At 44.0% G+C, this 15,576-nt stretch overlaps 6 protein-coding genes across 6 annotated transcripts; 3 read left to right on the top strand and 3 right to left on the bottom strand.

The window, feature by feature from the left end:
- Nucleotides 1-69: 69 nt before the first annotated feature.
- Nucleotides 70-3,641, top strand: VTP01DRAFT_6794 (uncharacterized protein; the record flags this gene model as incomplete). Its single annotated transcript, XM_069385734.1, has 9 exons — nt 70-271; nt 384-476; nt 540-605; nt 671-826; nt 887-989; nt 1,060-1,271; nt 1,332-1,487; nt 1,544-1,923; nt 1,989-3,641. The coding sequence occupies 9 exons, from the start codon at nt 70-72 to the stop codon at nt 3,639-3,641; spliced, it is 3,021 nt and encodes a 1,006-aa protein (XP_069243167.1).
- Nucleotides 3,642-3,772: 131 nt separating this feature from the next.
- VTP01DRAFT_6793 (uncharacterized protein) lies at nt 3,773-4,235 on the bottom strand (the record flags this gene model as incomplete). The annotated part of the gene is made up of 3 exons (XM_069385733.1): nt 3,773-3,903; nt 3,979-4,066; nt 4,131-4,235. 3 exons carry the CDS (start codon nt 4,233-4,235, stop codon nt 3,773-3,775), a joined length of 324 nt encoding a protein of 107 aa, XP_069243166.1.
- A 137-nt stretch (nt 4,236-4,372) lies between these two features.
- On the top strand, nt 4,373-6,783 carry VTP01DRAFT_6792 (uncharacterized protein; the record flags this gene model as incomplete). The annotated part of the gene is made up of 10 exons (XM_069385732.1): nt 4,373-4,424; nt 4,483-4,775; nt 4,834-4,890; nt 4,969-5,347; nt 5,409-5,624; nt 5,688-6,031; nt 6,090-6,178; nt 6,241-6,347; nt 6,411-6,529; nt 6,583-6,783. The coding sequence occupies 10 exons, from the start codon at nt 4,373-4,375 to the stop codon at nt 6,781-6,783; spliced, it is 1,857 nt and encodes a 618-aa protein (XP_069243165.1).
- A 1,700-nt stretch (nt 6,784-8,483) lies between these two features.
- On the bottom strand, nt 8,484-9,482 carry VTP01DRAFT_6791 (uncharacterized protein; the record flags this gene model as incomplete). The annotated part of the gene is made up of 3 exons (XM_069385731.1): nt 8,484-9,100; nt 9,175-9,258; nt 9,356-9,482. The coding sequence occupies 3 exons, from the start codon at nt 9,480-9,482 to the stop codon at nt 8,484-8,486; spliced, it is 828 nt and encodes a 275-aa protein (XP_069243164.1).
- Nucleotides 9,483-10,075: 593 nt separating this feature from the next.
- Nucleotides 10,076-13,013, bottom strand: VTP01DRAFT_6790 (uncharacterized protein; the record flags this gene model as incomplete). The annotated part of the gene is made up of 3 exons (XM_069385730.1): nt 10,076-10,167; nt 10,224-10,318; nt 10,912-13,013. 3 exons carry the CDS (start codon nt 13,011-13,013, stop codon nt 10,076-10,078), a joined length of 2,289 nt encoding a protein of 762 aa, XP_069243163.1.
- An 827-nt stretch (nt 13,014-13,840) lies between these two features.
- Nucleotides 13,841-14,588, top strand: VTP01DRAFT_6789 (uncharacterized protein; the record flags this gene model as incomplete). The annotated part of the gene is made up of 3 exons (XM_069385728.1): nt 13,841-14,239; nt 14,309-14,450; nt 14,509-14,588. 3 exons carry the CDS (start codon nt 13,841-13,843, stop codon nt 14,586-14,588), a joined length of 621 nt encoding a protein of 206 aa, XP_069243162.1.
- Nucleotides 14,589-15,576: the final 988 nt, after the last annotated feature.

Here is a 15,576-nt window from a genome sequence, read left to right as displayed (position 1 = left end):
CATTTTAACGCTCAATACGATCCTTTCGTCTACACATTCATCATTACCAACAGACGTCCTCTAGCCGCGATGTCGTTGTTCTCGAGGATTACAAAGAGCAGCGATAAATCGCCTTACCCCTGGTCACAGCGCAAACTCAGTGGAGGCACCAGTAGCAACGCTGTACCTAGATTTGGACACGCCGCAACAGCACTCCAAACCGAACAGCTCTTAATATACGGCGGATACCACAAGAGCCCCAACAAGAAAGATCTATTTATTGTCGATACTGGTAAATATATCTTGATACGACTCTTGTTTTCTCCCTCTCTCTTTTTTTGCCTCGATAACTTTATATCAATCGGAACATACATATATGTTGCTAAAAATAATGTGAAACATAGGGAATATCTCTGTCAATACCCTGAATGCATCGGGCGACATCCCTCCTCCACGAAGCTTTGCCACTGTCGTATCAGTCGGTCACCATGTCCTACGTGAGTTTCCATATGTTGAAGAGTACTCGGGATAACATGAAGTATTTATCTTACCATAATTAGTCTATGGTGGAGAACCGACGATGCCTGATGAAAAATGGGATCCTCATGCATACTTTCTAAATATCAGTTAGTATTTCCCGCGGAAATTTCAACGAGCAACGACTTGTTTCCTAACATGATATACTTGCCAGGTAATAAGCAGTGGTCCAGGATCCGCATGGACGGCCATTTACCAGTAGAGAGATCACGACATTCTGCTGTCGTCGCTGACGGAGTCATGTATGTTTGGGGAGGACAGCGCGCAGGCCGATATTTGAACGATTTAATTGCATTTGATATGAATGAATGTGAGCTCTACGCTGCATTGCAGAGATTTAAAAAGGCAATATTAATTAAGATGCAAGTAGATCCATCAAAATCTCAGTGGGAATTTATCGTGCCTACAACAGGTGAAGGTCCGTCCGCGCGCGCTGGCCACGCCGCTGTAATTTTTGATAACAAGATGTATATGTGAGTTGTAAAAATAAGTAATAGTCGGGGAATTCCTGGAAGATTGGTGGACACTAACTATTTTGATCAGATTCGGCGGCACAGATGGCGACCATCTTTACAACGATATTTGGGCTTTCGATTTACAAGCACGAGCATGGGCGCAGGTTCCTGCCGTAGGATTTATCCCAGTTCCTCGCACAGACTTTGCTGCAGCGGCTGTCAACGGCGTAATGTACGTGTTCGGCGGCAGAGGACCCGACGGCCAAGATTTGGGGGATCTCTGCGCTTTCAAAATGAGAAGTAAGTTCCAAATGTATGATCTAAGTATCAAGAATCAAAACAAACACACGTTGATTGTAGGTCATCGCTGGTATATGTTTCAAAATATGGGACCTACACCATCGGCAAGATACGGCCTTAGTCTCACTGCAGTCCGGGAAAAGATGTTTGTCATTGGAGGTGATGCCAGTAGTGGCAAGCTAGAGGATGTATCTTTTGCATATATCTTGGATAGTGGTAGGTTGCATTGGATTTTCATAGTTTTCTGGTTTTCAAACATCTCAATCTTTCAGCAAAAATCCGTTATCCGCCCGAGGCACTTATTCAAACACCGCCTCAAGCAACACCGCCCCAAGAAGCCGAATATGTATATCAAAAAGGGCCCTTGCCTTCAAATATACAAAACTCTCAAAGCACTCCCGTTAGATCAGCACCATATCCCCAGAATTCACAGCAACACCAACATCAACATTTGCATCTTCATCAACAGCAGCAACAACAGCAACAGCATCCAACCACCGAGATAGTTTCAGCAAACCACGACATGGAAGCATCTCCTCCACAACTATTCAACGAACCACAGTCTTCAGCATCTACACCATTGCCAGGCAACACAAACCGTACCCCACCCCCCAGTATACGATCTAATGGATCGGAAACAAGTCCTCAGCCTGTAAATACATATGGATGGAACTTTACTAGAACCTTGCTAATTATTTCCTTTTTCATTTTACCCAGACTGGAAAACCAAGGCATGCATCAGTTATACCAGAGGCAGTTAGACGTCGTACTCGAACGACTTCACCTATGCCATTTTCAGAAATAGATACCAGCTCTTCCCATGAAAAGTACTCAGACCCAACCTCACCATCCTCTATCAATTCAACTGACCATGACTTGCCGATCGCACCCCAGCGAAGTAACATGCAATATACGGATGAAAGACAGCAGCATCAGCAACAACACCAATTACAACAACAACAGCAGCAGCAGCAGCATGCAACACCGCGACCAAGTCACGCGAGGAATACGATTGCTGGGGCTACTCCTCCTCCCCGCCCTTCTCGCGAAGGCGTCGACTTGGGCACCGCGGCTAGGTACAATATCGTAAACAAAGAGCATAACGTAATTGATGATAGGCCAAGATCACATATGTCTCGACACGTCGAAGCTGCACCAGTCCGATCAGCATCGCCACATACCATGCCGAATGGACGCATCCACGATACAGCTGCAAACGGACTGCCTCCTGATCGAAGTCTTTCCCCCACCCATCGTCAGCAAGCTCACCAGCCCACAATGAACTCTACTTCTCCGCAACCGTCAGCGTTGAGACCGAAATCTTTGATGCCCTCCGTTGATAGCCCGATGCAGGACGAAAAGGCGAATTTGCTACGCGAACTTAAAGCCCGGGAAATGATCATTACAGAAATGAAGAAGAAGGAGCAATGGTGGCGAATGGAAGTATCTATAGCTCGGAAAATGCGAGCTGCCAGAGGCGAGACATTTGACGACCAAGCGCAGACTGAAGAGGCCATGCTTGTAGAATTCAGCGATGCATCCCCGGATAAACTCAAGCTGTTTGAACAGCTCATCGCTGTAAAGTCTGAAATACGACGTGTCAAGCAGTCCATTATCCATCAAGCTCAGCCAATGTCACTTAAAGTAGAACAAGCTGACCGGATGCGAATTGCAGCTCTCCAGGAAGCCGGATATTTCAAATCCAAATATCATGCGCTTAAGTCTCAGCAGTCAGAGGAGCTGGCAAGGATAGAAATGGAACGTGCAGCAGATTTGGAGAAACGGTTAGCTCTAGCGATGGCAGAAAACGATAACCTAGGACGGCAGCTGGAGCAATTGCAACAGAGAGCGCAGCATGACCATGCTTCGCGGTTAGCAGCGGAAGAACGAGCCAAAGAAGCGCACGAACGGGCGCAGGAAGCACAGGAAGCACACCAACGTGCTCTAGACGAGTTGGCAAAGATGCATACCCGAGCAACCAAAGCCGAAAACCAGGCACGCGAGGGTGCTCTTCAAATCGCGGAACTTACGCATCAACTGGCGCAGGTGCTGTCATCCGAAACATCCTCTCACGAATTATCTGAGGCTCATCTTTCCATATCGCGACTCGAGGCTGCCAATCTCAAGGCTAGAAATGAGGCTGCATCCTTGAGACAGCGGTTAGCGGAGAGCATGGATGAGATTGCAAGGCTGCGTACGCTTTTGGGCGAACGGGAAGAGGCGCTAAAAGAGGCGACTCGACAGCTAGAAGATTCAGACATCCAGCTCGGTATGATGCGCGATGCTCTAAGTCGGAAAGGCATCGCTATCAATGGCATCCCTGCGTCCTCCAAACCTCAAGCCACTCCTACCATCATGGGCGGTTTTTGATAACTTATATACAGTACAGTGCATACGTATACATATATCAATGAATCAAAAATGTACTTTATCGTTCTATACAAATGTCATCCTTGGGTATGCATGAGAAAAACCAAAACTTGAGGTGAAAAACATTGTCTCTATCCTTCACGCCATTGATGCTGGCATGCTTCGTTGCAGCACTTGTAGAAAATGGACATTGGTTCGTCTGCTGATCGAATTTGGATTTGCATAAAGTACGCTCGTTCGTGCTCGCATTTTGGACAAGTAACTGGTTAGTTGATATGCAACTGTTAACACGCAAAGCTACTAAAGGGTATTTTATTACACTACATCAATCACTCACTCTCTGTCGAATCTACATTCTTCCATGCGTCCGCACCGCCTAACACATCGTCCAATTCTTTACGTTGTAGTAATCTTCGAGTTGTATGCTAGATCAATGCCCAAGTCAGCAACAGATTGCAAGCGCTGCAGAAGGATTTCAATAGTACTCACCCTCTTTTGAATGCTATAGACATACGGGCAGGTCTGACAGTAGAAATCTTGACCGCCTTCGTTTTCGATCAGAAGCAAGTTCGAGCAGTGTGGGCAGAAGAGCATGGCTGCTGAGCTGTAGTTGGTGGCACAGGCACGAACAATCGCAGATTTTTTTTGCTTGCGGTCTCCAAATTTCCCAAAAACCAAGGCGGCGCATGAACGCGTCTTTACCTCTTTTTCCCCTGTTTCCGTCACAAAACATGTCTAGCGACGAGCAGGCTACAGACATACCGTATCAACTATATTATCTGGGTAACACGGACATCCATTTTGCATTGCGCTTCATGGCATTTACTGGTATATACTTCAGAATACGATTTTGCACCTGAAACTGTGACACGGTACCAGCTTCAGGCGATCCTGCAGGCCCACGGTATCGATATTAAAAAGTCCATGAAGAAGTCTGATTTAGTCAAATTGTTCAAAAAGCATATACTGAGGAACCGTGATGCCATCTTGGCCGAATATTGGGAAAAAGAGCGTCTGAAACATGAAGAAGAGGAGAAACAAAGCGAAGAAAGCGAACGTGCACAGCGTGCTCGACGACGAACAAAAACACCTGAAGACGAGGACGAGAGCGAAACTCCGCCTCTCCTGAAATATGTAAGAATGCTTGATTGCATTTTGGTAATGAACGCGAGTCTTCATATATGGTATATAGGAAAGCGTCCAAGGTGCTAGTCTCTCGATGTACCCTGCAGTGGAGGATACTTACAAAGTAGGGGATGAAAAGGCGAGACCAAGTCGATTTGTCATGTCTCGGACGTATGGATTAAGAAAGTGCTTGTGTGCATAGGAACCATTGTCCACTTGGACTGAGTCTTCGGTGAATAATTTTGCAAATATTGAAGAATCAGATAGCTATAACGGAGAGGAATACCAGAAACAGTCTATGAGTGAGCAAACAAGAGCTGCAGCAAATGGCTCCAAATCTTCATGCAGCGTGTTAAACCGTGTAAATCATGCTATTCGCAGCTTAATTTCCGGGCGCAGCAAACCAGAAACTCCCAAAAATGATTTTCCTGAGATTTTGATGCAAGATGAAGACGAGGACGAAGATGAGGATTTTGAACTTAATGCAGACGAGGAAAACGAAATGGATGATCACGATGAACTTTATTCTAGCGAACCGGACGAAGATTTGGATTCTGAAGAGATTAGAGCGCTCATTAGAGGTATAACGGACATATACATCTCTCAGCGAATGGTAAGATTTTAATGCTAAAGTCCATGTAGATCTGAAGCAAAGCCCGCAAGAAATCGCTCGGCAGGCACGAATGCGGTATATAAGGGACAAAATTGAGACGTTCGCAAACAAGACGTTTAAAACTTTCAAGGACATCGTCCATACAGTACGCAGCGTCACATTGTTAGCTCTACTTTTGATTTTCTTCAATATGTTGGTAATAACGCTTGCACGCAAAAAAGTGGGCTATTGCTCTGAAGTTATGCGTAAGTATCATCAAACTTGCACCCTGATTTCAATTTATTTCTGATTTTTTATCTGGATAACAGCACGCAAAACTTTTGGATTTCTTCCTCCAGCTTGCATCCCTTGTCCAGATCACGGCACTTGCATTGGCGGCCAACTTACGTGCGACCGTCTTTACAAGAGACGCCATCTGTTCTACAATCCCTCCGGCATTCTACCTATCGCCGATGAATGCGTGCTGGATTCTGCAATTGGAAAAAGTGTTGCACAAGCTGAAAAACGCATAAAAGCAGTCCTCGCGAGAAAACAGGGCAAAGCAGAGTGCAATTATTTACTCAACTCTGAAGAGAGCGGTTCCGAGTCGAGTGTGCCCATGGTACAGACTAAATTGTCAGATGTACTTGAAAGAGCTCAACAATATGGAGAGGTACGGCGCGAATTCTGACAAATCTTTTAAAGCGGCATGGACTTATGCTTTTATACAGTTCAACAATCCTATGGTATCCGACTTGGAAGTGTTATCATTCGCATCTAAAAGTGTACTTTCCGATCCTCACATTTATCACTGGGACATGTAAGTGTCTTTTATACCACGTAATATCTATTTTTATTCATATTTTTCTACTATCCACGCAGCGACGGTGAAGTTTATCTCGCAACTGACAGAACAAAATTCTCGATCGCTTGCAGTGCGCGGCTCCTTGCTGCAAAGATACCATCAACTGCTAAGAAGACTGCGCTAGGTAAAAAATCTTTGCGAAAACAAGACGTTTATTTTAAAAAGGCTAAACGACGGTCGGTTGCAGCTTTGCTTGGACTGCTAAGTGTGTTACTTGCCGTTTGGTATCAGTATATCTGGAAAGTGCAGGCTCGAGAAAGGTTCAACGCACGTGTCTTGTTGGTCGTCCAGATTCTGGAGGAACAGGTATTTTTAACAGTTACGTACGCTTCCCAGTAACTAATGTTTGTGTTCCCTAGTTGAAAAAGCATGCAGATAATCCCGAGATAGATCCTGCATGTTCAGTGATCTCTCTGCGCTCCAAAATAACCGATACATATCCTGTGACTCCAGAGGAGTGGGGCCGTATATGCCAGATCCTGCGCAAATTGGGCAAAGTGCGCCAGAGTTTCCGAGACGTGAATGGTGAACCGAGGGAATACTGGGAACTTGTGGGCTAGCTTGTTTCCTGTACCATCCTTCACCTATTTATTCAGCCATCTGTATGTACACCTCTCTGTTCACCGCTACATATCTTTATATTAAAAAGAAATAGTCAAAGTTAAATTACAAACAAAGAAATACAGGAATGAATATGAAGAAGTCAAGAGCGAGTAGCAAATGTAGTTGATTGGGAACAAGAGATAAGAGCATTACGTTAGTACTTGCGCTACTGCTGCGTAATCATAATTGATAATTGATACTTACGCCCCGAAGGGTAATCCTCGAATTCGCGAGGGACCAGACCGCGCATCTAGTGTTTCTGTATCAGCCTGTGTGCACCGCAGCAAAGTAAATCAGTAGACATACTTTGTACCCGTGGGGTCGGTCTATTAACATAAAGAAGCACGACCGAGGACTTGAAGTGATGCATTGCGAGAGGCGGGAGAAAAGAGGATATTTGAGGTGGCGGGTCAGGACAGAGGTCATGTCGGCTACGAAGTTAAGCGTCAGAAATGGTACTGCACCTCGTGTGAGCAGCCAACATACCGGGATGTTTGAGAGAACAGAGCCAAAGAACGAGATTTTGGATCCAGGTCCCTTTTTATATTCGCAGCTGTGATTCAATGCATTAGTTGACGCGTTCCTGCTGTCTTTGAATGCTTATACGTGGATTGCATTCGTAATAGGATCATATTCCTGAAGGTTACATTGGAGGCATCAACGTACGTCGAGGAAGATAACCAGGATAATACCAATCTTGCTACCTGTATTTGACAGAAGATAATGAAGTGCCTCATCTACATCATAATACGTATAAATTGTACAGAAAAGTTCTAAAGGTTTGCTTTAGTTTCTTGGAAATTTTAGGACGCATTCAAAGAAAGCAACAAAAAAAGAGCACCTATGTTCGGGGCAAAGGTGCGGGATCTCGTGTAAAATCACGTCTTAAGCAAGATACAAACCTATGATGCACAGTCTTGCCATACAGCTATCAATCTATACGGAAATATGATTGAATCTACAAGATATTTGATTCTGCTAACACTTCAGGATTTATTATTAAATATTATTCTGCAAGGCAAGCTACTTGATAACTGTGTTGTTCTATCCATACCGATTGTCTTATATCAAAAAACTCTAGTTTAGTAAAAGATACAACCTTCTACTATTATAATGTATCCCCGATAATTTCAAGGCCTCGGTTACAGGATTTTGCTTGAAAATAGTGAGACTTGAAAGTTGACGTCGGAAGTCTTACTAGGAATCTACTGCTAAGTATAAGAAGATGGTTTGCGGATTTGTTTCGAAGCAGCAAGAAGCTAGATTTAAGTGTAGTATTCTCTCAAACATCGATTCATGCGAGTTTATTCTACAGACTCGGATCAGCCATGAGCTTCAGCGAACGAAGCGCAGCGAGCGAATCAAAGCGTGAAGTGCTTGTCAAACAAATAAATGAAGCTTCTAATAAATCTGTAATAGACTGCGACAGATGGATTGCCTTTTTTAAATATCCAATAGATATTTCTGTCTTTTTTAATTCATGCAGATATATATGTACAGACAATATAAAGAGAAGGAAGGATAAGGCAGGGCAGATCTCTATACAAAGGCTAGCAGAAAGAATATGTAAAACGGTGGAGAGTGTGGAGAAGGCCAGAAAGGCGTTGTTGAAATTTAGGCGGGTGAGGGGAGTACATGCACACATTCTTCTTATCATTTAGACACGGCGCCAGCCAGCGCGCATGGGATAGCTTTCTGACCAGACTGGAGGTTGTCGGCGGTGGATGGCGCAATATTGCACAAACACGCCAACGATAGCCAACGCGAGTGTGCCGCCGAGCATGCCACGAACGCCGGAGCTTGACTGGATGAGTACGTCTGTGCTGCGAGCTTGCAAAAAGTCCTTGACAGCCTGAGCGAAACCGGTCTGGGCGTACAAGTCGATGCCGATAAAGATAACAAAGGAACCGATAAAGGATGTTGCGACGATAATGAGGAATCGTTCAAAGAAGAACATGAGCAAAGCGCCAACAACGCAACAGCAGATAATGAGGATAGCGCGTCCCCAGTTGGATTGGATCACACCATTGTCAGCCCAAGCCAAGAACCAGATGGCTGCCATGTAACCCAGTAAGGCACCCAGCAAGAATACAGCAAGGAAGAAGCAGCATGATAAAAGTGCACCGGCCAGCAAACCAACCACAATGCTGACAACCAACAGAATTGTCTCGCTATTGCTACCATAGTCTTCCTTTGCATTGATCAGGATAATGTAGGCAACATTGCTGCCGACGTAGAAACCGACAAGGAACATTGTGAACTTTTGGTGGACGCCTAAACGGGATTCCGGTACGGGAACGTTTAGTCCCGTGTCCTTTTGATTTCTGTTGAGAAATTTTTTCGTTTACCTCCTGCAAGGCATAGATATAAACCGGTAATGAAAAGGATGATACTCAAGACGATAGCGTGTACGCTCACGGTGTGCCCGGCAACTATGTAAATATATTACGATGAAACATCAGGGTGGTTAGGTCAGCATATATACGAAAGATAGAACCGACAACTTTCTCCGGTTCCGAACCAACTCACTTGGAATTTCAACGGTATTCTGGTCAGACAGCGGGTCTCTGGCAACCAAAGGTAACGCACTTGCAAGTTGCGTAAAAACCAGCATACAAAACGTGTAAAAAAAGTTGTTGACTTTGAGCGAGGTCATTTGAGGGAGAGAGAGAGGAAAAAGAGGAAAAGAAACAAAGTGTCCTGCAGCAGTAGCAGCGATGACCCAAATCGCTCTCGGAATTAGAGCTCTTTTTAAAGCACTACTGAGCGGCAGCGGGGGAAACATGATGGCGTTTGTGTAACCCTTGGCGTGGTGGTGTCGCAAGACGACAATCATTTCTTCTTGCAGGGTTCCTGAGCAAATCCACTGCCGCCGCTTCTACTAAATATAGCCTCCTTCTTTTTTCCGTTTTCCATTTTTCTGCATGCCAAGTCTTCGCTATTGTCACTGAGGCAGAAAATTGAAAAAGCATACTTTTGTGAATGACAGAGTACGTAAAGAAAAACAAAAGATAATGCGTACCTTGTTGAAACAACTTACACATGCACACAAAAGGTAACTTTTGTTGGAATGTCCGACCTGATCCCAGTTTTGTTGCTGCTGCTACATTCCATATACGCGCCGCATCTTTTGCCCAGTCAAATGTCAATTCCAAAAGTAAACTTTTAAAACGTCACAAGTTCCAGACACATGACTTTTTGTACGACTGGATTCCATGATACCTGCACCTTGGACTTATTTTGAGACCACTATGGGCGGTGTTCCAACTTGAGCCAGCCAACTACAGCCTCCTGGCTCTTGATAGCCTCCAAGACCGTGAGGCTGACAGCAGTCACCATGGCTAGTACGATTCAGCGGATCAGAGATACCCATTGGAAACAAAGGTCTCGACTACACTTTTTCCGCACTCGTGAAACTGAAGCCATCCTGGGACCGTGGATAGTTCAGATACGGCAGGAAGGTTGGCATCGCGCAAATATTCACCTCGCTCGCTGGATTTTATTACTGGCACAAATAAGCTTTCACCTAATTGGCCGTACTGTTGGATTCTTTATTGCAAAAGAATGCGACGGGAACGGCAACAATGTAAGATGCTTTTCAACAGATCAAGACATCGAAGGTTTCGTTGGTCGAATCTTCAACAATGATGGCAATAAATATATCTATTGGTCTCCTGGACAGCGTCGAGCTCTCGCCAATTGATATATGCTTCACTACATATTTACTTTGAATAACTATCTGTATCTTCTTTATAAAAAAATCATATAGCTGAATTATTTCTTCAAAATAATTTCAAAGCTTGGAAGAATAGAGAGACTTGAAAGTCATGAAATGGGTGAATGATAAGTTTTTTCTTCCGAAATAGGTATGTCAACTGGGATGGGTGTCCGTAGATCGCCTATGCTTTTCTGAAACAAAACTGAAATAAAAAGATGTGTTTGATAATTCTTTTGCAAGTATAAGAGATATAGATGCTACATTCAATTTGCATGGGATGTGTGCATTTATTGCTAAAACATGAACTACATTTTCGCTCCTAAAATGCTAATGCTAGGTATGATAACTTTGCAGTACTCTATATTACACTTGTTCGCTTTGCTGCACCTCTCCATTCACGATCAATACATTGGAGAGACCGTTTACTGTTAATTTCATCACCGACCCGAAACGCAAACTTGCATATCCGTAGTAGGCGATAGTTCCTTCGGGTTTCCAGAACCGATCATGTGGCCATCGATGGTTGAGATATAACGGATCGATCTCGGCTTTGCACACAGCTTTCTCGACTTTAGGTTGCAAAGAGTTTTCAAGGTTGCTAATGACATTTTCGATACTTTCGATAACTTTTGGGCGTCTGATAGGTTTGCATTTGCTTGCACAAGCGGTGCCTTTCACCAAGTGCTCCTCTCCACACGGCTGAGCATGATACTTGAACGTTCGTCCAATCCCGCTCGCTTCTCGGCAGAATGCAAACCACCACCGCTTGTTCCCTCCGTCGTTGCCGTCGTTGTTACGTTTTCGTGCAACTAGTGCATCCTGCGATGGTCCAAGCTCCAAAAAAACGAGTCGCACAGAACCTTCAGGCTTCCCTTTCGGTGCATACTTTACAGACGGATTGCATATGTCAACACGCAATAGATGGGAATGTGGTAGGTAGACCCGGAATACAGGGAAATTTCCCTGTTCATGATAGCAGCAGCTGTGAAGACCGAGCCGTTTGATTCCAGGACAGTAGTCAGCAACGTACTCCACACCATACGAGTTGATATAACAGTCAACAAGTGTCAGAGAACACAATGCCGCAGTGCATACAGTATTTGTATTGAATACGCTATCTGCATCTTCTTGATTTTCAGGGTAAAGGACAAAGTGCTGTACCCTGATCTTTTGCAAGGACGGGCATGCCATGATAAGATCCCAGAGTGGAAAATGGATATATCCCGAGGAACTAGCCAAAGACAGCTCTGTCAAATGACTACAGGTGTTGACAAATGAAAAGAAACTATCCTTGTCCGCATCTTGTGCAATTGCCAACGCCAAGAGCTGTAACGGCTTGATGATCGCAGAGTCGTCGTTATTCTCGTTTTCACCAATATTACTGCCTGTGTTGCACAAGATAGCGTTTTGATGTATCTCCACCGGTTTACCGCTAAAGGTAATATATCGCAAAGAATTGGAATTGCTGATAATCTTTAGCAAATCTATGTGTATACCGACATTGTTGAAGTTTACGCGCGTCAAACGCTTGCAGCCCGTAACAAGCGAAATCCATGTCTGGTCCGCCAACTCTGCAAACTGTTCTCCGGTGTGGTGATGGTAATTATCAGTATCCATCTCCAATGTTTCCAGTCCTCGATGCTTCAATGCAAAATATCGCAGCCAGGCTAAAACCCTTGTAGTACCAGCATGATCTACCTTCATACGGAGATATCGAAGCCGCGTTGGGTCACAATGCTGCGAGAGTGTATCCAGAAGTTTCTCGTCCAGTTCGATTGCATCTTTGCCGACATAATATATGCGATCATCCGTCTCGATCTCCAATCTTGTCAACTTTGGGCAGTGGTTATGGATGCTATCCAATATCACCAAAGTTGCAATTGGGAAGACGCGGTCGACAATCAGTGTATGAAGATTGTGGAGGCCCGTAAAGTACAATCCATGGTCACGTTGGTTGTAATAATATTTGAATGCAGTGCATTTCAGAGTTAACATCGTAATCGGAAGGGTTTCAACAAGCATGCGAGGGACACCAAAGAATCGACGGTTACTTCGGATATTCATCTGCTTCTCGCGAAAGTCTCTAAGAACCCTTTCATGCGCAGAGTCGGAATCGTAGAGAAACGTCAGCTGTATAAGGTTTGGACACTCCATTTTCAGTTCCTCCATTTCCTTGAGCGTCATATACCCGTCTCGCACTACGAGGTGCTGCGCATAATGGCCAAAATGCCCCCTCTTTGCTGTATCAGAGCGAAGAATCGACTGGAACACCTTAAATTTGGGCCGAGTATCTGTATCAATAACTCTGAATAGGATTCTCCGAAACAGTATATGCCATTCTTGGCAGACCAGAGTGCACGTCTTTTGCTCTGCAAGATTTAGATCGTCTGCGATCGTACACAGGATCTCGAATGGCAGCCGTGCAAAGATCGTTTGTTGTTGAGACAATGGCGATGGTTCACGAGCCATTTGGTTGGAAAAGAGAAAGAGTTTATGCAGGCTGCATAAATCGATCAAAACTGACACGCAAAAGCTTGCATAATCCAATACCCTTCAGTTACGTTGATACATTGGGTCATCCATGTTACAGATTGGGTTACAGGAAAGAACGATTGTTGATGTGTTTTTTCTTCTCCTTTAACCATAAAATAATTTGGCGTTAAGAGCTTTTATGAACTAACTATCAATATCCTAGGAAAATCGGTTCGGGATATACATTTATTAAGCGCAGCTTCCTTGATGAGAGGCGATAATTTGAGGAAAGTCCGTTTGTCAGATCTGCAGTGCTATGGACAACCCAATGATATTTTTGGTCCCACATCTGTTACCATCCTACTCATTGTACTCAAACAAGGGAAAAAGAATGCAGTAAGCTTGTATTGAGGCAAAGAAATACAAAACAAAATATCTAAATTTGTCTGTGAAGAATAACAAACGGAATAATATATGGGCATACTTTCACGCAAAAACGTATTAGAATGTCCAGTATTTGCATTAGTACTACATTTTTACTTCCGTTTCCATGTCATGAAGGAGGAATTTCCAGACCTACTTCCACCACTTGTTGAAGCTAAATGGCATGAAACGTTACTCGTCTACTTCAACGATCCAAAAAAGAAATGAGATACAGTGTACAGTACGATCGCATTGCAAAAGCGTTCAAAGCGTCCGGTATATCTACAAAGAAGAGAACGCATGCGTTCTGTGGAAAAGGCGCTCGAGATCTTGCAAACCAAGGGTGTGTCTTTGATGAAGTAAAACTTTGATGAAACTTACCCGTTGTATATATCTTGCTTATGTCTAGAGTGAGCCACGGGTCTATTGCACGACTAGGTGGATGGATATATGGCAATAACATAATCAAATGTTATGCAACGAATGTGCCTCCAGATGTTATGCTTGCATCAGCAGGATATTCTAAAGAGCTCGGATCATACTATCATCCAAGAAGTCATCTAGAAGTTCCTCAAAGCTTAATTAAGCAGATATTCCCGCAGCTGAATGAATACGATAGCAACACAATCTTCCCATCAATGGCTTCATCATCCTTTGCAGCTCTCCTCGTCTGGTTACGAAAAATTCTACTTCAAGGAATGCTTTTCTTTAAGCAAGCATATTCAACACTTCGTATTGTCCATGAACCCATCTGGAATTCACTCGAGTATCAACAATATGCCTCGCTGTCCATCGCTAAAGTAATATGCATAATACTCTTTCCTTAGCATGAGAATCGTTTACTTACTTCTTCCCACCACCATTCATAGATGAGAATTCTGGAACGAGAAGATCCTACGTTGCAGACATCGGAAACGCTTTCGCCGGCTCTTTTCACAGCGTTTAAAAATATTGATGACAAACTGGCTCATCTCACGGAAGAACTAAAGTCGAAGAAGCTAAATATCACAGGTACATCAGACTAGCAACCATCGAAAAGCATTGTAGCCAAAGGTTTTATGATATCTAGTTCCAGAGCACACCGAACTAGCTCCTGTAGCACCTGCTCCCGTGCCAGCAGAAGAACCCAGATCGAACAAGGATACATAGGAAATACCTAAATACCGCCTCTTTAGAGCGCATACATCTGTAAAAGTCTATATGAGGAGTGGTATATACGTGGTCATGATGGAGACCTGTGTGCGTGTGAGTTAGACAGGAAGTACAAAATCGCTTGGTGAACCAAAGACAACGCAGAAGCAAAGTTCTACAGTCTGCAAAAGCAGATTATTACCGAAATTCAACGGCTTGCAAAGGAAAAAAAGCTTGACTGAACAAGGAGCGGTGGAGCTTTTGGATAACTGGAGAATACGTTGCACGAAGAGTCAACGCCTTTCGCAGCTTCGCACCTACCTCAACAGAGAAATAACCAGCAGTACAAGAGAGCCATACTCGCCAATTTCTTTTCTTTTTTTAATGTCTTTCATTTTGAATATAAGTAGATGTACGTATACTTTCGAATACATAACTCGTATTAGAGCTACAGTCATTATATTATCTGTTTGTCGCATTTGCATGGAGTATCGTATGCACATATCTCGCATTGATCCTGAAGATGTGCGATACAACACAAACAGCGGTATTCGAGCACGAAAGGTTTCAATTCAAGCAAATGGGAGAAAACGAGGGAAAAAGACGAGCGAAAGAGAAAAGGAGTATTCAAAAACAGGAGAATGTTGAGACCTCTAATTTTCAGAATGCTAGTCTCAAGCGAGAGATCGAGCAAAGAAAATATGAAAAAGACGAGAGTACAGGTGAAAGGAACGCGGGTATTCGAAAACGTACCAGTATTAACACCTCTAATTCCAGGATATGGTCTCATGCGAGAAATTGAGAAAGGACAATAAGCATCCGACTGACTTGGTGCTTGCAGCGCTGAGATCCGCCGCATGAATAAAACGATGAATGGACCAAGATATCCCAGATGACTGACCTAGGAACGCGCAGGTAACTCGGCCAATTTGCTCAAGTTACGGGTCCGCGGCGAGTGAACGAGCCAATGGGAGGGGCAGATGCCATGAATGGGCAATAGTAACGC

Source organism: Rhizomucor pusillus, assembly GCF_041956525.1.
Source record: "Rhizomucor pusillus strain CBS 183.67 unplaced genomic scaffold VTP01scaffold_3, whole genome shotgun sequence".
NCBI classification, from domain to species: Eukaryota; Fungi; Mucoromycota; class Mucoromycetes; order Mucorales; family Lichtheimiaceae; genus Rhizomucor; species Rhizomucor pusillus.
Note: the sequence above shows the minus strand (reverse complement) of the source record. Positions and strands in the feature narration are given on the sequence as shown.